Source organism: Schistocerca piceifrons, chromosome 5 (assembly GCF_021461385.2).
Source record: "Schistocerca piceifrons isolate TAMUIC-IGC-003096 chromosome 5, iqSchPice1.1, whole genome shotgun sequence".
NCBI lineage: Eukaryota > Metazoa > Arthropoda > Insecta > Orthoptera > Acrididae > Schistocerca > Schistocerca piceifrons.
In genome coordinates this window covers 548,795,509-548,820,860 of record NC_060142.1, presented here as the reverse complement: position 1 = coordinate 548,820,860, position 25,352 = coordinate 548,795,509, and the positions used below count along the sequence as shown (strand labels likewise).

Below are 25,352 nucleotides of genomic sequence, written 5' to 3'. Positions count from 1 at the left end.
CTAGGTCTGTGATTCCAAACAGTAACTAGCTAGCCCATCATTAACTCTTTTATCATCCAGCCAGTTTCCTGGCAGTGAATCACTAACCCTGGGCAACATCTATCTTCAGTCTCAGATGGAGAGTGGGACAACAGCTGATCAGAGTATGAGGATTAACGGTAATGTCTTTTCAGTGTTTCCTGACTGGTAAAAGTGATAAGAATGCTTCCACATTTAGATTTTGTGCCCCTGGAAGTTGATCAGTTTTTTGGTAAAGCCTTTTGACAATCTCTATGTTAGTGAAGTATTTAATTGGATAGAGAGTTTACTTCTATGTGTTAATCTGCAACACCAGTTTATGAGCTTTTAAATGCAGCCATCTTTACATATGATTGTATAATATGAATATAAAACAACTTGTTGCACATCTTTATGATTAGTCAAATTATCCATGGAACATAAAACTAACAATACTCCCATGGAATCCTGTTTCTGGAATGTGTAAGGTTTTCACAGTTTTCAAGGTCTTTAACTGGATTATTTATCAGGAGATAGCTATTTCATCTTTCTTTTAGCATGTATGAAGAATAGAACCTTAACTTCAAACTCAGGTCATTTCCCAGCTTTTGTCCTTCTGTAGGATTTACTTGTTCAACAGCAGTTTGCAGCTTGTTCTCTAATTCTGTCCAATGTTACACATTAAATTAATCCAAACCATACTTTTTGACAGCTTCTCTGTTAGATGTATTCTTCAGACAATGGATAACCATGAGTTTGAAATTTGTACCAAAAATACACGAAATTTCAAGGTTTGTTGTTGATTTTCTGGTTACTTTCCCTTTCATTGGTGAAGACTAAATTTTTCTTTTTAGTTAGAGAAATATTGTGCCTGTCCTGTCATATAAAACTGTTGAACTATGAGCACAACAATATTAATTAAGAAAATAAATTTTAACAGTCAAAAATGGTTACATAGTTACCTTATATACAACAGTTAACATCCAGACATGGCAGTATTGTTATTACATTTCAAACTAAGGAACTACAGGTGTTGGATTAGAAAGGAAGGGGATAATAACAGAACAGGGAGTGGGTGTACATAAGTCGAGTACAGTGGGAGACAAAACTGATTACTCATAATAATAGAACATATTATATTTACAACTGAAACTTAAAATATTAATGACTTTAACAATACTCACATTTTACTTCTTAATTGATGAAATAATTACTGGACTTTTAGCTTTGCTAACATTTACGTTACAGCATTATTTACTTTTGAGTGGCAAGTATGGCTTCATCACAAGTTAGGCATGATTTAGTAAATACAGTAGCGTTTACATAGCTATCAACTAGTTCTTGTGTACCTAACACGATATATTTGCAATTAATGATGATATTTCAACAAGTAGTTAACATAAATGAAGTAACAAATAACATGAATTGCATATATCTAAACAAAAGAGAATGGATCAGGTGATTTACTATATGTGGTATCAGTCACTTCAATATAGTGTCTCTTGGTCTGCCACATTGCGTGGCGTCAACTATGAAAAGTAACGAATCATGTGTATATGGGGTGTGGATGGTAGAGAGGTGATGATGAAAGTGGCTCACATCCAAGATACAGGAAGTTAAGCTGCAGGAAATGGTTTTGTGGAGGTATTGGTTTAATGAGAGCAGCAATTCTTTCTAAGGGACACATTAACAAAGTACAATGGGGCAGCTATGGTGGTTAAAAAGAGGTTATGTATGATGGTGGTGGCTGAAGTGAGGAGGGAGATGAATTAGGTGGGGTAGATTCTGGGAAGAGCCTAGACATTTGCATAGAAAGTGGAAGTTGTGTTGGCTTCTGAGATGGTATCACTGTGGCCAGGCTTATAGGTTGTAGTCAGACAGATGGCAGAGGTTTTGTCAGTACCCACTGTGATTCATTGATGAGCATTTATTTGCAGGAAGGATGTTTTAATAAACGACTGTTTCAAGAATGGGGATGGTAATGGTTTTCTCTGCTTACAGATGTGGGGTATTACGAAGGAACGTAGGGAGGGAAGGTAAGGCCAGGTTGGTGGTAAGGAATTCCTGAAAGGCAACAGGGAGTGGTTGGGTGGAAGGCAGTCATTGGTGGGTGGAGGTATGAACTGGAAGAGGAAATGTTCCATGCTAGATCTTCATCTGTCTTGGTAAATTGTGGACACATCCAACACATTTAAAAATTTGTTTGGAGCTGAACGTGAAGCCTTTGGAAAGGACAAACTTTTCTGTGATTAAGTCTCTTGGTGAATCAGTTAACAAAGTGTTTTGGTTTCTTTGGATTCTGGGGATGTTGATAATAAGTTCAGAGGGATGTGATGATATTTTGAGTACTCTTCCAGTTGTTGAGAACAAATTCATAGTACTTAGGACAAGCAATGCATAGTAACTCATTCATATCATTTATGTTTCAGGTGGATGAGCAAATGTTGAACATTCAGAATAAGAATAGCAGCTATTTTGCCGAGTGGATCCCTAACAATGTTAAAACTGCAGTTTGTGATATACCACCTCGGGGACTAAAAATGTCTGCAACATTTATTGGAAATTCTACTGCCATTCAGGAACTTTTCAAACGTGTGGGAGAGCAGTTTTCAACTATGTTCAAACGGAAGGCTTTCCTCCACTGGTACACAGGTGAAGGAATGGATGAGATGGAGTTTTCAGAGGCTGAATCAAATATGAATGACCTCATCAGCGAGTATCAGCAGTACCAAGAGGCAACAGTAGAGGAGGATGCAGAATTTGATGAAGATGATGAGGCAGAAGCAGATGCAGGATTGGTTGAAGATGAGTGATTTCCATTGTCGCATGGCCTATGTACTTTTGCTACAAACCTAAAATATCATATATTCATATAAATCTCCTTTTGATATGTATATATGAGTTTTGATTAAATAAATATACCAAAAAATGATAAATTAATTCATTATTATTTTATTGTTACTTTTGCCTGATGATCCATTTTAACCTGTAATATGAAGGGATGACAAATTACTCCTACATGGCAAAAATTTTTGTTTTGTAGGTCAGAAAATTGCAAGTGGAGAATCTGATATATCAAGTTTGGGTTTGGTTGGAGCTGTCAGCATGGCAAAAATAGAACACGAAGTTGCATTCTTCTAGTTCAGATTCAGATTCTTTATTGGTCATTCAGCATTATTACATGCAATATACTTTGTCAATTCACTTACCCTATTAATTTTACAAAATAAATTTTTACATATTTAAGTTGATATTGGGCATTTCTAAAAATTCTTCTAATGAATAGAATGGATTAGTTAACAAGAAGTTATGTACATTTTCTTGAAATAATTTGTTAGGCTTAATTGACGCATTTTTAGACAGTTTGTTATATATTTTAATTGCCGTATACTTATGACTATTGTTAGTTTTAGTTAATCTATTTTGTGGCAACAGCAGAGTAGTACAGGTTCTTGTTAGTAGTCATGCCTTTGATTTGTTACACTTAAATTAGGTAGTTCAGCAAGTATGTAGTTAATGCTGTCAAGAATACATAAATTAATAATTGTTAAAATTCTATGTTTATTGAACAATGGTTTACAATGTGTTCTATTATCTACCTTAGCCATTACTCTGATTGCCTTCTTCTGGATCACCATAATTTCATTTATTTTTCTGCTGTTTCTCCAGGGTATTAACCCATACCTTAAAACAGACTGAAAAAAGCAAAGTATGCTGTCCTTATGTACTCAAGTGACACACAACACATCAGTCTCTTCAACAAATATATAACTCTTGACAACCTAACCACTAATGTGATAAACATGAGAGTTCCATGTTAGACTGTTGTCAAGTATGATAGCTAAAAACTTTGACTTTTGTTTTTCTATTTTTGTAGTCTTTAATAGACTGAACCACATATTCTGAGTCTTTTCCTCATTAAATAGTAGGCTATTTGGATTAAACCATGATGTTGCATTTTCTTTTGCCAATTTCATGTCTCTTTACAAGGTTATCGAGTACATGGTTTACAGATAGAAAAGTTGTATCATCTGCATATACATATATGTCTTTACATCTGTATTTCCTGGTAAGTCATTTATGTGTACAAGGAAAAGAAGTGGTCCAAATTTAGATCCCTGTGGCACTCCATGTTGAACCTCGAGTATGTTTGACAGATGACTTCTTGAACTCACCACCTAGTAGTGGTTCTTCTAGTACTGATGGGACAACTGACTGGTTTTAATAGCTGACTGGCCAATCCATGAAACTGATCTCTGTGGCCGTATTGGATATAGTTAGTTTCATGTTCTGTGGGTCATTTGGTCATTTACACAATTAATTGAAATGATGTGGAATGTCATTTTACATTCCCATTACACATGTAAATATAACTACATGCTGATAATCTACAGCTGTTTTTTTTTAATCTTTTGCAAGGTGTAGTGTTGCTCTTGGGGGGCAAAAAGAAAAAGAATTGTTATTTTTTTTCTTTAAATTGTGGAAAAAGTGGATATTTTGGTGGGCCACTTGGCAACAGAATCAGGGATTGATTACGCTATTATAATAACGTACGTTGAGCATTATATACCTGAATAAGAGAAACATTATCATTTCTGTGCATTTTTATAGTCACGATGTAGTCATATCCGGAACAACACTAAGGGACCAGAAGATTTATGGACACAAAATAATTATCAATTGAGTGAATGAGGAGATGGAAATCATCAAGGTTAATTTACTAAAATAAGCACACTTATCTGTAACACACTTTTTTTAATGCTACGTACCTTTTCATATTAAATTACAATACGTGACCATTGTGGTTAAATACTTTATACATAACAGTCAAAATGTCCTCTTGATGCTGTCTGTTCGTAATCAGTTACAAGAAACTACATGTTTTCTGATTGAAAAAAAAATTCACTCAATATTTTCACATAAAATATAAAATACAGTTGCGGAACGCAGCAAGTTGTGATAAACCTTTTGCATTTCCTTTATGTTTTCGTCTTCCTTAAAGGCAAAGAGACAAGATGAAGCGGTAGCCCATCATAGAGCCTATGCCTACCGTCATGTATTTTTTGACTTTCAGTTGTTAATAAACAGAGGATTTTTTCTGGTACCGGTAGGAGGAAGGAGGGATTCGCGCTCAGCTAGTGAAAGAGTGAGAAGCACATCAATTTTTTAGCGAGTAATTGTAGACCGCCATTTTGGGGTCGCTATGAATAAGTGAGGAGTGTGGATTTCATATGTGCACCGTTTAGAAAAATACAGTATTGTTTTATTAACAGAAAGGTCGTGTGAGTTGTTATTTCAAATAGTACAATAATTACAATAACTGAAGCCCACCTGTGTACTTTGGAAAATTACGAAGATCCGATAAGCTTAATAGGAACACGGTCAAGACTTCAAAGGTAAACGCGGCGACCAAACGTAGTATTATAAAGAATGGTAAGCACAAATCTACAGCGGAGAAAGAAACTACTCCGCCCTGCAAAATAATATGAACTAATACGGACTTATTTCCAGGCATAGCTCAGCTTATTGTGCTTGTCATTCACGCCGAAAATTAATCTCATTAATTCAATACATTTTAAAAAGCCACACATTTTATCATCATCTATTCCATTATTTTATTATACTATAAAGTCCTCGTCCGCCTTTCATGGGATACAAACAGTAAAAGGTGAGGCGCCAAAAGTCTCATTTGTCTTGAAACAACAGAATTCTTTTTATACCATTAATCGATACAGGCAACGCGCAAGAACAGCAAAGATAAAGAATAATAGACTCTGTCGCTGCTATGCGATGGTTCATTTCTTTTACTTTACAATTGTCCGATAACTTTAGGCCATCAGGCGTTTACTATTGAGCGTATATTAATGTTTATGAGGCGAAAATTACTAATATTACAAAGGAATATTTGTCACCGGCCATTAAATTCCTTTGAATTTCTTCATTGTAGTCTCAGAATATGAAGTATCTTTTTAGATATGATATATTACATTGCATTTATTTGGGGTTCACTTTTCATCCAGTCATCCGATTTCTTCTGTTACTGTGCCATTGAGTGTTTTGACACTTTGTTCCATAAACAAACTTAAAACATTAAAATGGATGGAAAGCTAAACTAAAATCTACTTATTGTCCTCAATAAAATTCAAATATTGGAATGACGGTAGCAGTGCTGACAGACGATAATAAAATGTAGCTAAAAATAATAATGCCAAAACGATCAAATGTTTCCACTCAGAACAGAATGCACCGAAGATCCGGGGATGCCAACTTGGTTGCAGACTTGTTTACATTGATGGCTAGAGATAGATTTAACTGTGAAACTGAAGTACCAATGCATAAATGTGTATAATTCTTCATGGCCATGAATACTACAGGTGCTACTTTTCAGAGACAGTCAGATGTAAATATGTTTGTGCGCATGGGCATAGCCAGTAATGTAATTTTCTGCACAATATATTTACCTTTCACTCAGATAAGCGGTAAGTGTTATAAGTGCTAGATTTAAATGGTTTTTAATTAATGATCATCACACGTGTTCAATAAAACAGTGTAATCAGTCACTAGTATTTGCCAATGCGCCTTTCTTCTTCATAACACGTGAGAGAACTTTCATGGCCAACTTTGTACCCCCTATGATACATCACCTTAATTATGTAATTTTCCTTTGTTAAAAAAATGATTTTCATTGTTATTTTGAATGATTACAACATTCAAATACAATTTCAGTCATGCTCATAAAATGTGTAGTTTCAAGACTTGGTCACACGATCGAAAATGCTCTGTTATTTGCTGAAGCTCCGGTGATGTCACACACTAGGAGTAAGACAAAGCTATACATGTGTTACAAGAATTTTAGCTGAAGTTACTAGTGTTTTTTCTGTATGTTTTCTGCAAAGTTTAATTATTTAGTGATGCAGGGAATTTGGAACTTTATTATTTGCTCAGACTGTGCTGAAAAGATTTTCCATGGCATTTTTTGAAAGCCTGCACAATAAAAAGATCAAAACGAAACCGAAAAAAAGTTGTTATTTTCTTAGCAAATCATTATATTTTTTGTGAGACAGAACATTTCATTTTCATTTTTTTATTTCATTTTATTATCTTCCTGTATATCATTTACATGATGTAGGAATTGTCACAACAAAGTTATCACACTAGTACAAGTACTACAGACATAATAATAGAATATCACTTTCAAGGCATTTTTTAAAAGTACAAGTTTAGACATACAAATTAAAATTTTTGGCAATAAATTTACACACAATCAAAGTACTCATCTACGTCATACAAAGTTTTGCTTAAAAGGTAATAAATTTTAAGTTCAGTCTTAAATTTTACTTCATCTATTATTGCCTTCATGTACACTAGGGCATCGAGATGATGGCTCTGTTTTCTCAAAAGATCCCAGAATACCAGCTTTTTTATTCATTTACTCGTGTCCATATTCGGCAATTTACAAACAATATAAAAACTTCTATATTGGTGGAAATTACTGTAAGGGCTGGTTTTGAAAAAAACCTATCAGATGTGTTCTGGTGGTGGAAAGATTTGCCGCTGGAATATCTTCCAACATTGCCCAGTGTACGCTCGATCGTTTGGTTAATATCAGCTTTAAACGTAACTTTAAGGAACTGATGAAATTTCATGGCAAAGAACGTGGAGATACTGAATTACGGCGCATACGAGGTGTATACGCGGACAAGGAAAAAAATTCCCAGATTTCCCGGTTAAAAATACACTTTCTCCCGGTTGAAAACACTTTTTCCGTCTTAAGTGACAGTATATTTTCCCTCGCAACTGCAAAACTTATCAATCCTTTGAATGGTTATGGTTTTAGACATGGGCGTAGAATTTCCCGGCACTTTAGACATGTACGCTGAGTATTTTCGTATTACGAAAGTATACATTGGAATTCCACCAAAAACCGCATGTTACTTTCCGAATCATTGAAATCGAAATTGCGATGCGCTTTCTTAAGCCAGTCATAGCTCCTGTCACGTCATCTCATCAGCCGATGACAGCGAATATTCAGAGCATAGGATGCGTGGTGTAGTCTGCCAACAGCAACATCATTGTTACGTAGCGGTAACACACAAGTCAATAGTTTAAATTAATATACACAGTGTTGCTACAAGAAAAGCAAAGCTTTCATGTATAATATTCGTCTCTAAGGTTAATAAGCTGCAAGAGAAGCTAATATTTTGCATATAATGTTTTTGTGCGTGTTACACTTTAAGATATATCACACAAATGTGATAGTAAAATTTATAATAATGACATAAATGTCTGGACTTAAGGGTTCGGAATTCATCTAAATGGCTCGCCATGAAAGAGTTGATTTTTAAATGTGAGTCAAACGCTCTGTGATTTAAGAAATTCATGATACATTCTCGCGCACAGTTCAACTTACGTAAAAGGTTATTTACTTTGAAAGTAACGCTTTTCAAACCAGCATTCGCAACATTTTTCCGCGACCTGTTAGAAATAGGTTCGTTTCAGCAGTTACCAGAGAGCGCCAGGTAACAGGCGACACCCTGCTTGCGCAGCTACCATGACGTAGGTAGCCCGTATATACATACAAGTAAAACATTAAAAGATCTTACAGTATGTCGTAAAAGCAGCAAGACATCACAGGATACTCCATGAACATCAGAATTTCGTGAACCATACTAAAATGTCCACATTTAAACTGCAACTTAAAGTGCACATTCATGTGTACAAATTCGACCTGATATTAAGCTTTTCAGTGTGATTTTCGGTGTGTAAATTTTCTTGGAGCACCAGTACTGTAATATATGATTTTTGGTTCTTTATTATGGCATAATGCCATATGTGCTTGAAGATGAAAACGTGCACTTGAAATGCAGCGAACAGTACAGTGGAATTAAACATTTCGTTTAAAATACATTGACTGCCTCTGCGGAAAAGGTTAGTAAAAGCCAAATTTCTTTAGCAAACAGACAAAAATAACTTCATTGTTCTGCAAGGCGATTAATGCTTCACTGCCAGAAAGGTGAAAACATGATAAAACCTGAAACAAATAACGTATTTTAGCCTTCCGTAATAATATGAATGTATTTTAATTCACTTGATAACTCCCGGCCACAGATATCCGTTTTGTTTTAATTTGGCGTGAGAGTAAACGAAGGGGAAACAGCAAAATCACCGAACGTAAACACAGGTCACGTGGAGACTACCCACTATAACTCAGGCTGCTCTGCGCATCAGCCCCGGATCTACGATATTTGCGAACCGGGTCAATGCTAAAAAAAATCGAATTTTCAAAAATATGTGCATCTTGTAGCGCATATATTTCTGAAAAGTCTGAAACATAAAACATGTTTTCGAGAAAATGCAAGGCATGTTATTTGGTCTTAAGTGTGCCAAAGTGCAGTTCCACACCTCTTCATACAGCATTCTTCTATCGCACGTCACAATAATTCGCTCTGTGGAATTGAAACGTGTATATTTTGTAAACGATGCCATCAAACTATATTCAGGACATTGGGGAACAGTGGAAATTGAAATGTCCTGTTGTGCCTCTCCCGCTCCCAGTCGGCCGGTTTGACAGCCTGCCACTCTTTCTTTTTTTTTTTTTTTTTTTTTTTTTTTTTTTTTTTTTTTTTTTTTTTTTTTTTTAATATCTCGTCATTAACAGCGGGTGCTATTATTTGTAATCGGGAGAACAAGAAAATTTGCCTATTAGCTAATAACTTGCAGTTTTGTGTGACATAAAATTAAATATAGGATACATAAAACCAATATAGACACGAGACAAGCAAGAAAGTACACATTTCTTCAATCCTGAGCTCCTAGAATTTTTTTCTCTCTGATATTGCTACAGCTTTACATGGCGTGCTTTCCTTTCTGGGAAAGAATCCACCACCTCATCAAAGATCGGCAAACATTTTGCTACATGAAAAATCGGAATTTCGTTATCTAATACTGAAAAAGCTGTTAATACGAATAACACCCAAGACTGGTGTGGTTTCTCGATCTGATCACGTCTATTTTGTCACTGTCTGCTAGATAAAACAAAATAGGCCTTTCTAATATTGCAGCAATTTTGTATCACACACCAAATAAGCGAGACTGTTTCGGCACAAATTGTCATTTTTATAACACGACAGAATATAATTCACGAAGTACCAATATCAAATCGCTATTAGGCCTACTACAGGCAAAAAGCTTTATGTTAGGAAACAGTTTCACATTTCATTCATACGCACCAGTTCTCCAGCACGAGATCGAAAAGTAGCATTACGAAATTCTTATATAAATTTGGAATCGTCTCATTCTTCCATAATTCATTCAGAAATCAACTTAAAATGAGTTCAAAAATGTTAAAAAACCAACAGGGATGCGTTTCAAAATCATATGAATGATCGATGGATCAACATGCGCTGGATGCAGGGCACTTTATGAACCAAGTTTTTTTTCCCTCAAGAATATGAATGTGACGTCCCCTTTTCCCGGTAGCATCTAGCCGCTTGTTGCGACTGCTTGCACAGCCAACAACCTCATTCCTGTAGCCAGAAGCGGGAGAATCTACTACTCAAACGCGACTCAACTGCGCATGAGCCTGCTCGTAACTGCTAACACGAATCCAATGTAAACAGTTCCGACTTCACGCTCATCAGTGGCAATTTGTTTCGAAGCTCCATAGCGTTTGACACATTTTGGTGTTGGCAGACGCTTGCATGAGGACTGTGTGTCGATGTTGTATATGACGCATTTTCTTGACAATTTAAGTTATTTTCCTTTCTTTCTCTCGTTTATGTTTTATTGTTGAAGTATTATTCTGCAATAGCGGGTGTAGTGGGACGAAATTAAACGTCACCCATCCACCAAAGTCAGCCCAGTTTGCAGGTGACTATAAGTTTAATTTAGTTTTGTTTATGTGTTTTCTTATTATTTGTAATAAGATGTGAATTATCTAAAAGTTTTGTATTTTTTTTTATGTGTTTCATGTACGGAGAGATCGGCGCAACGAACGGGGACAGCATCTTCGTTGCCGCGACCAGAGAGGAAATTGCTGGCCGCTATACGTCGCGGGTCGACAGCCAAGGAGCAACAGAAGATCCTGGAACCGAGTTGTTGCGTCGTGTTTCTAAAAAATTAAAAATGAATTTTTATACTCTTTTTGTACAACAATGACATCAAATAGATCTTAGTCTTATTGAAATGTTAGTCACTGTCTGTCAACGCTCAAGTTCACATCTGTATGTGTAGGAAGCTAATAAAATAGTGTATGCTACTAAAGTTGAAACACGTGTCTTGAAGATTTATTTATGAAGAGTTATGTGAACGGGTTAATAATATATTTGACAAGATTATTGATTCAGACAGCGTTGGCCGAAACTTTGAATCTAAAAAGTTTATTTAATGTGTGATTCTGATATCGATTAGATCAAGATAACGTGTGTCGATATAATTTTCTGAGGAGAAACAAACGAAATTTAAAATCGGAAAATTTACGAAAAAACCAATTGGCCCAAGTGATGTAATTCTCTGCACACGACTCAACTGATGTTTTACAGTTTCGTTCAAGAACCATTCTATGACAATTTAAAAAGAATATAAATCATTTTTGAAGTGGGTTGTAACTGACGTAGGTGACGAAGTCTGCACATGGTCATACATATATCAAACGAAAACCTAAGACGTCGTTACACCACACTGTGGCGACCTTAGAAACAGGACTTGTGTGCAACTAAGGCACACAGGTACGAAACAAAACATCAAGAGTCCTTCGGAAGTCAACGCGAGTTTTCGTGGAGCCTTCACCAGCCAGCGGCGACTTCGCGGGTGTGGGCATCTGACGGAGTGCAGCCAAGCAGTACGGTCACGCAGTTGTTCCACGAGAAGGCGCGTCTGTTGGGCAGCAGCTGAACGCTGCAAAACCCCGACAACCTTTTTTCTCCCTAAACTAATAGGCCCAGTACGTCAGCTGCGGGGCGTTCCTCCGGCTGGTATTAGAGGTGTTGCTGAGGGCTTCGCCTGTCTACGGCGGTGCCGGGCGTGGTTGCAGCCAGCGATGTTTCCGGTGTTCGACTCAGCGTCCTGCCGGTTGCGGAAGCGGGGTCGCAGCATCTCAGCGGCTGCATCGACGGCTGTTACATCTGCAGTCCATAGCAGCACACTGGTCATCGAGAACTACAAATTACAATATTAGTGTCCGGTGAGTTTGTTTCAAGTTGGAAGTGGAGTGTTGTATATAGGAAGTGTGCTTTTATAGGATTGTTGATTCCAAGTCTGCGTGTGTAAATAGTTAATATTTTACAATAATGTCGGGAAGTGAAATGTCAGACGAAGAGCAATCTATGTCCGATAGGAGCATGAGATCCCTTTTTAGGGCGATCGCTAAATTGAAACAGTCTAACGAAGAATCTACTGCTAGATTAAAAGAGGAATTAAAACAGGCTAACGAGGAATCTACTGCTAGATTGAAACAGGAACTAAAACAGTCTAACGAAGAATCTATGGCTAGATTAAAACAGTCTAACGAGGAATCTACTGCTAGACTTAAAGGGGAGCTAATAAAATCAACAGACAGGTTGCAGGAATATCTTAATGAAACCAGTCGAGAATTAAGTGATAAAATAGAGTCTTCTAAAGTTGAAATGCAGGAAAAATTAGTAGGACTTAGTAATAAGATTGCTGATAATTGTAAAAGGTTAGAAGAACATATCCAGGAATCGCGCGAGGAAAAAGCTCGCATGCGACACGATATTACTGACTTATCCGAGAGACTAGATAGTGTCAATATCTTAGTTGTAAATGAAATACAGAAAAATAACGATATGTTACGAGATGAATTTTCTATGCAAACAGAAACTGTTCGCAGAGAATTATTGAAATCTATTAAAGAGGTCTCTACCAAACCTGTAGAGATTTCTTCAATAGATAATGTAGAATTAGAAACATTAACTCATCAAGTAGAAAAGGACCATACCGAAATCGAAAACATGAAATTTTTAATTACTGAGATATGCAGTAATCTTGAGACTGCCAAAGATAATAATATTGACGAAGGTACAGAGCGTTCACATCGTGAACACAGTGAAGAATCGATATTAGCTAATCGCGTATCCAATACAGAAATGCGGATACAGGAAATTACGAAACGGTTATCGGAATTAGATAATAACGAGAACATTTCAGGTAGCAGAGGTAATAACATAATCAGAGACAACAGTCGCATCGAATTTGCTAGCACGGATGGCAACAATATGAATAAGGCAGTCACGGCAAGCCAATCCGATGCAACTCCGTCTCTGCCAGCTAAACAAAATCCGACTATTTCTCTCGCAGAATGTCTGGATGACATAACGACAAATTCAAATGTAGCAAGTCGATTTCCTGTATTCAAACCAGGAGGCGAACTTCATCCTATAATCTTTATAAAAGCTTTTGAAACATCATTATCTTCTAAATGGAGTAATGAAAAACGCATTCAATGTGTAATAGGACATTTAGAAGCAGAAGCTGCGGAATGGGCAGTACTGCATAGAAATGAATTCAGGGATTGGGATGATTTTGTTAAGCAGTTTAAACAAAATTATTGGTCAAGACGAAAACAACAACACTTAACTTTAAAGTTGTTAGCCCCTCCTCCATATTCTAAACGGTGGAGAGGTTATAGGAATTATTTTGAATGGAATTTAAATCGTGCTCAATTAATTGAAGAACCAATTATTGAAAGTCATCTAATACGAGTCCTAAGTAGTAGGTTACCGTATTACATAAAGGAAAGAAAAATGTTATTCTACGAATTATACAAAACCTTAATAATGGGGACGAAACAGTTAACACCCGGGGTGTGTGGTTATATTTTAACGACTTGTTGTATTGGAAAGCACAGAGGGAACACCAGAGATGGAAAATCTGCATTCCGGAAACTGTTGTGGACGAGTTAATTACTTATATTCATGAAGGTTACGGGCATTTCGGAATTCATAAATGTATTAAACATCTAATGAAGTATTATTATTTCAAAAATATGTCACGTATTGTGAGAAGTATTATTAGGGCTTGTGAAACCTGTCAAAAGGTTAAAGTTAATAACAAATCCAAGCGTTATAAATTATATGCTGTAATTCCTCGAGGTTTGTGGGATCTACTGTCATTAGATTTTTTCGGCCCTCTGCCTCGGAGTTCAGGAGGATTAACATATGTGTTTGTTGAAATGGAATGTTGGTCCAAACATGTGAAACTGTATACTTTGAAACGAGCGAATACAGCAAGTGTTATACGCTGCCTCACCCGAAATTACTTTGTTAACTGGGGCATTCCTAAACGACTTATGTCTGACAACGGTAGTGCCTTTATTAGTCAAAGATTTCAAGACATGATAAGACAATATGGAATCAAACATATCTTAATTTCGAAATATCACCCTCAAAGTAATTTAGTAGAAAGAGTCATGAAAGAATTAGGACGATTATGTAGAACTTATTGTGCGCATAAACATACTCGGTGGGCCAAACTAATGCCTGAATTCGAAAAGATATTAAATGAATTGCCTCACCTAACGACGGGATTATCACCTATAGAAATTTTAGGCAAACGAATTATAGGTGAGCCTTTACTAGCTGCTTTACCTTGGCCACCAGTAAATGAGATACAACAATGTATCCCAGACGAAAAAGTTTGCGAACAGATTGTAAAAAATGCCGAACGGAGAATTAAAAGTTATAATCAACAGGCTGTAGAACCCTCATTTCAGGTAGGAGATCTTGTGTTAGTACGATCTCATCCTAAAAGCTCTAAGATCGATAAGGAATGTAGAAAATTCTTCTTTATCTTTGAAGGTCCATATGTTGTACATAAGATTGTACATCCCAAAGCATTACTTCTTATGGAACCTTCATCAGGTGTAATTAAAGGATTATATAGTGTTGATCAAATGAAACTCTTCATTCCTAAATAAGTTAATATTTAGTATATGTTACATACGGAAGAGCGTTCATAGTTTATTCATGTGAAGTTTTCGTGATAGTTACGTATTATTTTAAAGAATAGAACAGAAAGCTTAAACAAGTGTTCTACAATAATCTACTGGTACTTCAAAAAGAGAAAGATAACCCAAAGGGGGATTTATATGGAAGAAATTTTGCTCTTAGGTCAAAAGGAATTTTTGCATATTTTAAATTTACTCGGATAGTAGGAACCAAAGGGGATGGTTAATAGTTTTAGGGACCATGGGCGTCCAGAGCTATATGGCTCACGAGAACATAGCAGAGTGCCTTTAATAGAGGTTTGTAATAGTGTTAATATAGAACACACCAAACGGGGCTCTCTCGCTTGTTTCTCCTAAATAAATGGCCATTACCCAACAAGGTGTCCGAAGGTAAAGAAAGCCGTGCCGAGATTCTAAAGAAAGTTTTGCATGATTTCTTCTTGACCTCACGCATAAATAAGGCATTAGGGAAGAGGATGACGTAAAGTAAATAGTACTATTAGTTATTGTGAGAAACTTATTAGTAATATACATTCTTGAAAAGAATAACTCTAGTAAATAAATGAAACTGGAACTAATCTATCACAATTTGAACGCTCTGTCCTAATGTACAACGTTAAAGAACGTACTAAATTAGTATTTATTAGCAACTATTAACTGAAGAGGAGCAATCTCCCTATATTCGGTTACGAATTACCATAATAGCACAATTAAGAGTAAATGACAAATAGTCACAACAATATCGTATTAAAAGGATTAAATCTATCTAAGAGCAAGGACTCTAGGTTACGTAAAATGTGAGGAAAATGTATTAACAGTTAAATATTGTATATTGAACAGTTTTAATTTCGGTTAAAACCTGACAAACTGAGCTTGTGGGTGGGGTATGTAGTGGGACGAAATTAAACGTCACCCATCCACCAAAGTCAGCCCAGTTTGCAGGTGACTATAAGTTTAATTTAGTTTTGTTTATGTGTTTTCTTATTATTTGTAATAAGATGTGAATTATCTAAAAGTTTTGTATTTTTTTTTATGTGTTTCATGTACGGAGAGATCGGCGCAACGAACGGGGACAGCATCTTCGTTGCCGCGACCAGAGAGGAAATTGCTGGCCGCTATACGTCGCGGGTCGACAGCCAAGGAGCAACAGAAGATCCTGGAACCGAGTTGTTGCGTCGTGTTTCTAAAAAATTGAAAATGAATTTTTATACTCTTTTTGTACAACAATGACATCAAATAGATCTTAGTCTTATTGAAATGTTAGTCACTGTCTCAACGCTCAAGTTCACATCTGTATGTGTAGGAAGCTAATAAAATAGTGTATGCTACTAAAGTTGAAACACGTGTCTTGAAGATTTATTTATGAAGAGTTATGTGAACGGGTTAATAATATATTTGACAAGATTATTGATTCAGACAGCGTTGGCCGAAACTTTGAATCTAAAAAGTTTATTTAATGTGTGATTCTGATATCGATTAGATCAAGATAACGTGTGTCGATATAATTTTCTGAGGAGAAACAAACGAAATTTAAAATCGGAAAATTTACGAAAAAACCAATTGGCCCAAGTGATGTAATTCTCTGCACACGACTCAACTGATGTTTTACAGTTTCGTTCAAGAACCATTCTATGACAATTTAAAAAGAATATAAATCATTTTTGAAGTGGGTTGTAACTGACGTAGGTGACGAAGTCTGCACATGGTCATACATATATCAAACGAAAACCTAAGACGTCGTTACACCACACGGGATACAGTAATATCCTTTGTTAGAGTAACGGTTCTTACCTGTCAAAATCACAAAAATTTAACTAAAAAATAAAACAATGAAAAATTCCCGGAATTCTAAAAAATTCCCGGATTTCCCCAGTTTTCTCCTGGATGAAAAAATTCCCGGGTTTTTCCCGGATCTCCTGGTTGTCCTGCGTCTGTTCATTACTTACTTTTTCCTGAGCTACAAGATCAGTTTTTTGAATGGTTTTCGGGCGAAAAACTCCTACGGTCATTAGCGCCCGGTCTGTGACTTAGGAAAAGGTTAAAGATAGCAAACTGGAAACCACCAGCAATGGAGAAAGTGGGGAAACTGAAAACAGAAGGAAAGCTTAAAAAACACTATAAAAGGGGGGTTGTTTGTCCCCAAAAAGAGCTTCAAATGACTGACGTCATCTCATTGACACTAATAAACTCGAGAGCGCGATCGGCTGAGCGCGTGTCATCTGCTAAAATGGAAGATATATCAGGCGACAGCTGCAGACGGGCCCGTAACGGAGTAAAATAGGGACACTCAAGTAAAAGGTGTGTCACTGTCCACAGTTGAGAGCAGTGGGTACTAAGCGGGGGAGGATCGCCACTTAAAAGATGTCGATGGCTAAAAAGACAGTGCCCTACCCGGAGTCTTGTTAAAATTACCTCCTCCCGAGTTCGGGAGGAAGAGGGCCAAGCACAGGCAAGAGATTTCACGTCCCGCAATTTATTACTGGGAAGTGTCGACCAATGTGCGTGCTATAAAAGAGCAACACGACGACATAAAACACTCTGTAGATCAGCAAAGGGAACCATGCGAACAGCAGACTGAAGAAGAGAGACTGCAGCCCTGGCCGCTATATCGGCCGCCTCATTCCCACAGATACCAACATGTCCTGGCATCCAGAAGGAACGCCACGGAGACGCTCCCCAAGTGGAGGCAGTCCTAAATCCGGTGGGCCAGAGGGTGGACAGGGCAGAGAGCTAGGAGACTGAGGAGAGAGCTGAGCGAATCGGAGCATATAACATACTGCATCCGCTGATGGTGACGGATGTATTGGACAGCCTGGAGAACAGCGTTAAGCTCCGCAGTAAAACCCGAACACTGGTCGGGGAGCCGAAATCGATTAGGAGTGTCACCAACAATATAGCCACTCCAAACACCAAATGATGTTTTTGAGTCATCGGTGTAAATAAATGTGGTATCCTTCATTTGTGAGAATAGAGCAGCAAATGCCCGACGATAACAAGAGAAGGGGTACCATCTGTGGGAAACTGGCAAAGGTCACGGAGCGGGCAGGTCAGGGGCCGGAGCCAAAGTGGTGCTGCACCCCAAGTTGTCAAGAAAGTTTTGGGAAAGTGGAAGGAAAGTGAACGTAGCAGTTGATGGAAGCGGACTCCCGGTGATAGTAGAGAGGAAGGGCGGCAGGCATACCTTAAATCCAAGGAGGCATCGAAAAAAATGTGTGTGTGTGTGTGTGTGTGTGTGTGTGTGTGTGTGTGTGTGTGTGTGTGTGTGTGTGTGCACGCGAGTGTAAACCTGCAATTTTTTCCCCTAAGGTAAGTCTTTCCATTCCTGGGACTGGAATGACTCCTTACCCTCTCCCTTAAAAGGAGAGGGGGGGGGAGTGGGGGGGAGAGGGAGAGAGAGAGAGAGAGAGAGAGAGAGAGAGAGAGAGAGAGAGAGAGAGAGAGAGAGAGAGAGATTTATATTTTTTTACAATTAAGGGAAATTTTCTTAATTACACTTTGACATTTTCTTAATTACACTTTACATATTTTGTCTTCTTTTTACATGCAAGATGGAAAAAATTTACAACATTTATAAAAAAAATCCATTAAAGGAAATAACATTTTCTTACATACTCTTTACATATGTTGTATTCTTTTTACATGAAAGTTGGAAAAAGGAAGGTTTATGTAGAAAAACCAAAAGATTAGCACTATCGGTTTAGATAGTAAAGAAATTCATCAACATTATAGAAACTTTGACCTAATAGTAGCTTCTTTAATTCTTTTTTTAAATATATGTAATTTTTGTATGCTTTTTATTTCTTTTGGGTAGATATATCACACTATTTTGGAACAGGGCCTTTGAATATATGTTTCTATGGAAATCATTGTTCAGAAAAGAGAAGTCCTGTTCTGAGTTCATGAAACATACTGATTCATAGATTAATAAACTAGGGAGGGTCAAAATTTTCAACTCCTTAAAGAGTCCTCTACATGGATCTCTACAGGCAACACCCTTCAGAATACGATTAGCTCTCTTTTGGAGCTTGAAACAACTTTTTGTGAAACCTGTATTCCCCCCAAAATATAATACCATAGCTTAGATTACTATGTATGTAGGAGTAGTAGACACATAGTACTGTTTCAAAATTGCAGTTTTCTTTACGTTTTCTTAATATATAACAGTATTTACTAAGTTTTGTATTCGATAGATCAACATGTTTTCCCCATCTCAAGTTATTGTCCAGTCATACACCTAAACATTTTGTAAAAGTAGTTTGTCAGTTTGTTCTATCAGACATTTCCCAATCTTTACTCTTATGTTATTTTTTACTTTGTTTTTTATGTGTCTAAAATTCATCCAAGTGGTTTTTGTCATTTATAATTAAGTAATTGTCCTTGAACCATTCAGCTGCCTCATACACTATTGAAGTTAATTTTTCTTGTAGGTCAGCTTCACTAACTCAATAAAAAGGCTCATATCGTCTGCAAAAAGTACGGATTCTGCTGTTGTTAGATGCTCAGAAAAATCATTAATAAAAACTAGGAAGAGCAGGGGGCCTAGGACCCTGCTGTAAAACACAGTTGGTTTCAGATATGTTGAGTAATATATTGTGCCATTATGTATTATTTCAACACATTGATATCTATTGCACATATACAATTGAAACAAACTGTGTGCTTTTCCACATAGTCCATAGCAATACAGTTTCTCTAGCAAAATATCATGGCTGATGAGGTAAAATGCCTTGGGTAGATCCATAAATATTCCACAGTTTAAGTCCTCATTATACATTACAGTTAAAACCTGTTCCAAGAAGTGATATACACCTGTTTCTGTAGACCTGTTTTTCCTGAACCCATTCTGTGCATTGGTTAGAATTTTGCATTTGTTTAGGAAACTCAACAGTCTCTCATACATAATCCTCTCAATTACTTCAGCAAAACCTGATAGTTGTGACAATGGTCTATAATTTTGTATGGTATATTGACAGTCTTTTTTATAAAGTGCCTTTATTATTGATTTTTTTAAGTGCAAAAGGGAATTCACCATTTTAAATGATGTATTAATAAAATCAACTAGTTCAATTATTATTTTGTTTGCTCTATGTTTTATGACCTTATCAGGAATACCATCACATGTACAGGATATTTCATTTTTCAGCTTATCAAGTGCATTTCTTACTTCTGAACACATAACAGGGTACAAAAACATTGGTTTTTCATTTGTGGGAACCTGTCATTGAACATATTGGCAACACATAGAGGGTCTTCAACAACTTTTCCTCCCTTTTTTATTATAAGATTACTGTTTGTCATTTTTGATTTACCAATATTATGGTTTATGACCTTCCAAACTGATTTGGTTTTACTGCTGCCTTTTCTGATAAGACATTGTTCAGTTTTTTTGCTGCATGAATAACTTTTTCTGTAGACTTTTCTGTAGCATCTTAGATATGGCATTAACACTGCATTAACTTTGAATGCCAACCCAGATTTCTACGAGTACCTCCAGATATCTTAATTTTATTTATTTATTTATTTAGCATCCAATAGATCACACATGTGATATAGGATTTGTCATTTGATTACAGGTAACACATAATAACACATACACATAATAAATGGACAAAGATATACAAACAGCAAAACAAATTACATGCACATAGTACATAAGTAGTGTACAAGAACTTATTACATAAAAACAAAAGTATGTGCTCGTGATAAACAATTATAGATCATGAACTACGCCTTATACACAAAACTTATTACGGATATTTAACAGATTTTTCATAAGTACCATAATTACGAAGTTGAAAACATAATTAAATTAGTTTAAATTTTAAAAAAAAATAAGTACATGTTTCAATCCACAGCCTGAGACAGGTATTCATTTACACTGTAGTAGCATTTTTCCATCAAGTATTTTTTTACTTCATGCTTGAAATTATTTTTGCCTTTCAATTCTTTAATTTGAGATGGAAGTGCATTTAAAAGTTTTATTCCTAAGTGACTAACATATTTCCAACTTCTACTTTTTGCTACATAGGGAATGTGGAAGTCTTTACAATGCCTTGTATTGTGATCATGGTAGCTTGAGTTGGTTTGGAGATCGTTGTTATTTTTACTGATCATTTCCAGGCATTTAAAAATATATATCAATGGTATTGTCTGTATCTTTACTTGTCTGAATAAGGGTCTACAGTGAGTTTGTGGTGGGCTGTGTGTCATGATACGAATAGCCCTTTTTTGCATAATAAAAATGTCATTTAGTCTTGACCTGGTTTTCGCCCAAAAACTTATGCCATAGCTTGCAACTGATTGGAAATAACTAAAGTACACCGCTCTAATACATTCCTTGCTACATAACTTGGATATTATTCTTAAGGCAAAACATGCTGAGCTAAGTTTCTGAGTAAGATATACACTGTGTTCATTCCAGTTTAAATCTTGGTCAATTTGCATTCCCAGAAACTTTGTGGTGCACACGTTTTTATGAATTTGTAATCCAGCATAAGGCACATATTTCCACCTTGACACTTGCTTCCATACTGTATAAAGTTTGTTTTCTTTGTATTTAATGTCAGCTTATTTGAATAAAACCATGACTGTGTGTATGAGAGCATTTTTTCTGCTCTAGTACACTATGATTCTTTTATATCAGTAATTATGATACTCGTGTCATCTGCAAACAGTGGAATTTTGGCTGAGCTGTCTGGAGCCTGTATATCATTGATATAAATTAGAAAAAAAATAATAATAATAATAATAATTTTATTGTTGTTCAGCTGATTACAGCAATAGACAAAGTCAAGAGCATATATTTCTACATAAACTACTATATCGATGTAAATTGGTTTACATAAAATAGGTACACGTTAGAATACAGTATTTTCATCTTCAAAGAATTCATCAATGGTGTAAAACAGATTGTTCACTAGTAGCTTGTATAATTTAGCTTTAAAGATATTTACAGGCAGTTCTTTAAAGTCAGCACTTAGTCTATTAAACATCCTTAGTCCAAGAACTAGGTAAGAGTTATGCGATTTTGATAATCTATGATATGGTACGTCTACAGATGTTTTGTTTCTAGTATTATGGCTATGAATATCACTTCTCAACACAAAATTAGAAACATTGTTTCTAATGTACATTAAAACATTGTAGATGAATAAGTTTACTACTGTAAGACACTGCAATTTAATAAACAGAGGTTTACAATGTTCTGTTTTATGAGAATCCGTTATTATTCTTATTACTTTCTTCTGTAAAAGTAAAATGTCATTTACATGACAGCTACTACCCCACAGTAAAATTCCATAAGAGATGATACTTTGGAAGAAGGCAAAATATGTTGATCTCACATAGTCATTGGGAACATGTCTTTTTAAATTTCTAATTAGATAAATAACTCTTGAGAGCCTAGCCAATATATTTTTAATGTGTGGTTCCCACGTCAATTTATTGTCAATAGTAACACCTAAAAATTTAACAGTTTCTAATTCCTGGTAGTCAGGAATCCCTTTGAGACTAAAGTAAAGTGTCTGGATTTTGTTTTCATTTAGCAAGAAGCCATTAGCTTTGAACCATAATGAGGACTGAGCAAGGGTGTTTTCCGTGTACCTAGATCAGAGCTTTTATGTAGAAAAGTTGTGTCATCAGCATACAATATTGTATGAGAATTTATGAATAAGGGCAGGTCATTAATCATTAGTATAAACAGTAAAGGTCCAAGCACCGACCCTTGAGGCACTCCGTACCTAACATGAACCAAATTTGATTTCTCCCTACCAATGCACACAACTTGTTGACGGTTCTCTAGAAAAGACCTGAACATATTTATACTGTTGTCATCAAAACCATAGTAAACTAGCTTATTCAGCACAGTGTCATGCTCTACACAGTCAAAGGCTCTGCTCAGGTCACAAAATGTAGCCTGGGCATAGTCCCTAGCCTCGAACACATCTAGGACTAATTTTCGAGGGAGTCCATTGCATCAGTTGTGGATTTACCTTTCCTAAATCCAAACTGTTTATCACTAATTATATTTAGTTTACCCAAGTAGGCACTAACTTGCTCATACATAATCGTTTCTAAAATTTTTGAAAAAACTGGGGTTATGGATATAGGTCTGTAACTAGCGGGACAGTTCTTTTCCCCTTTTTTGTATATGGGCACAACTCTAGAAATTTTTAGTATGTCGGGGAACTTACTTTCAACTAGGCATTTGTTAACACAAAAGGTTAAAGGATAAATCACACAATCAATAACATCTTTCAACAAATTACATGACGTATAGTAATCAACACTAACTGAAGGTTTGAAATTTTTCACTATTTTTAGGATATTATTTGGGCTCACTTCTGTGAAAGTGAAGGTGCTTGGGGGAAGCTTTTCAAAGCAGCTGTCCATAATACTAAGTGCATTTTCAGGTGGTTTGATTATGGAACTACAAATTTCTTCAATGGACTGAATGCAATATTTATTAAATTCTTCTGGGGTAATGGTAATTCCCTCTTTGTGTTTAGTGTGTGAAATGGAGTTTATTACACTCCAGGCCTTCTTGCATTTATTGCTAGATTTTTCAATGTTTACTATGTTATGCAGTTTCTTTATTTATTGCCTTCCTATACTTGCATTTAGCTTTAGCATACAGGTCTTTATACAGTTCTGATTTACTGGTTTTGTACAGACTAGAATACAGCATGACAATATTTTTCAGTTGCCCTAACTGTGGAGTATACCATTCCTTCGTTTTCCTTTTCTTGTAATTACTACTAATATTCACTGTATATTTTTTCAGAGGGATGTTATTTTCAAATACATTTAAAAAGACGGAGAAAAACTTTGTGAATACAATATCAGCTGAACAGTGTTGAAGCCTAATAAAACATGTGTCCCAACTGAAATAAGTGAGGGCATGTCTAAACCTATCCATCCTCTCTCTGCTCACTGGTCTAGTAATCACAGTTTTAGATTCTGGTTTGGTGCAGTCTGAAGTTACATTATTAAGACTAAGATATACTGGTCTGAGAAAGGGAAACTAATTACATCAGTGGACATACAAGTTTTCTTAATATTTGTAAATATATTGTCTAGACAGAATGAGCCTCTGGTAGGTTTGCAGTTAACATAGTACATGTTAAATTGTCGAAGCACATTTTTGAGCTCTGTCACAGTTTTTCTGTCCTGTAGGACATCAAAACTTGAATTGATATCCCCTCCAATGACAACATTGTTTTTTCCATTTTGGTATACATATGTACATTAAGAGTTCCTCAAGTTTCTCCAGAAAGATATGGGGGTCACCACTAGGTGGCCTGTACACTACTACTACTACCATTAGCTCAAGGCTCTCAATTACTAGACCCGACATTTCAAAATGCATTTCACCACAAAGGGTATTGAGATCTATCCTGCCACAGTTTGGTGCAAGATGTGTTTTTGCATATATTGCTACGCCACCACGTAAGGGCTGTTTTCTGCAATAGCAACTAAGTAGTGTGTAATCATCCAATACTTTGTACCCAAGCTCATCCTCTTTACACCAATGTTCACTTAAACATAGAATATCTATCACGTTTTCATTTGAAAATTCGTTGACAATTAAGTTTTTATCTGCCATGCCCTGAATATTGAGGTAGCATATTTTAAACTCTACTTTAGGCATTTCTTTTTTTGCATATTCTCTTAGTTGACATGACTAACAATGGGCCCAGAATGCTGCCCTGTGGAACACCTATTTCAATTTGTTTTGGTTCAGATATGAGTTTAAAATTGTGAAGATTGTTGGATGACCTCAGCTCAACAACTTGTGACCTGTTTTGCAGATATTACTTTATTATTACTATATCTTCGCCGTTTGCCAGCCATGGCTGGACAGACTGCGTCACAAATACAATGTTTATCAACTAACATTTATACAACACCATATGCAAAATTTATATTACAAATAAAAGAAAATATTTATGCAGTGCACAAAAACACACAGAACATAGAGAAAATGAAATATAACTAAACAGGAAAGTAAAACTTCATAGCAGCAAGTAAAAATACCATAAAGCAAAATGTTTACAAAACCATGTAGATCACACACGTAAAGTTTTGTTTTGGCAAAATACGCACTTTAGGTAAAACACTAAATTAAATGTGCAGTTAACTGGATTGAACGGCGTGACAAAGAGCTGTCACACAAAGATGGTAACACAATGGTAGAATCCGAGTGGTTGGCAGTTCGACTGCGAGGGCTGTGAGGAGTGAAGCCCTGAAAAGATTGGCCACTCGAATTAGATGAACGCGGAGAAGGAGCAGTGCTCGGCAGAGAAGCACGCTGTGGAGAATCGATACACGAGTGCATGGTGTGGGAAGATGGATGGCCGCTCGAAGCAGGGGTGGGAGAAATAGAGGCAGAATC

The 25,352-nt window shown here is 36.2% G+C and overlaps 1 protein-coding gene across 1 annotated transcript in view; it reads left to right on the top strand.

Annotated features, from left to right (window-relative positions):
• Positions 1 to 2,810, top strand: part of LOC124799135 (tubulin beta chain-like) — a 75,092-nt gene extending 72,282 nt beyond the window's left edge. Inside the window, exon 7 of the mRNA XM_047262672.1 lies at positions 2,427 to 2,810. Within this exon, the coding sequence (XP_047118628.1) occupies positions 2,427 to 2,810 (384 nt within the window). The remainder of the gene's footprint in view (positions 1 to 2,426) is intronic.
• The last annotated feature ends 22,542 nt before the right edge of the window (positions 2,811 to 25,352 follow it).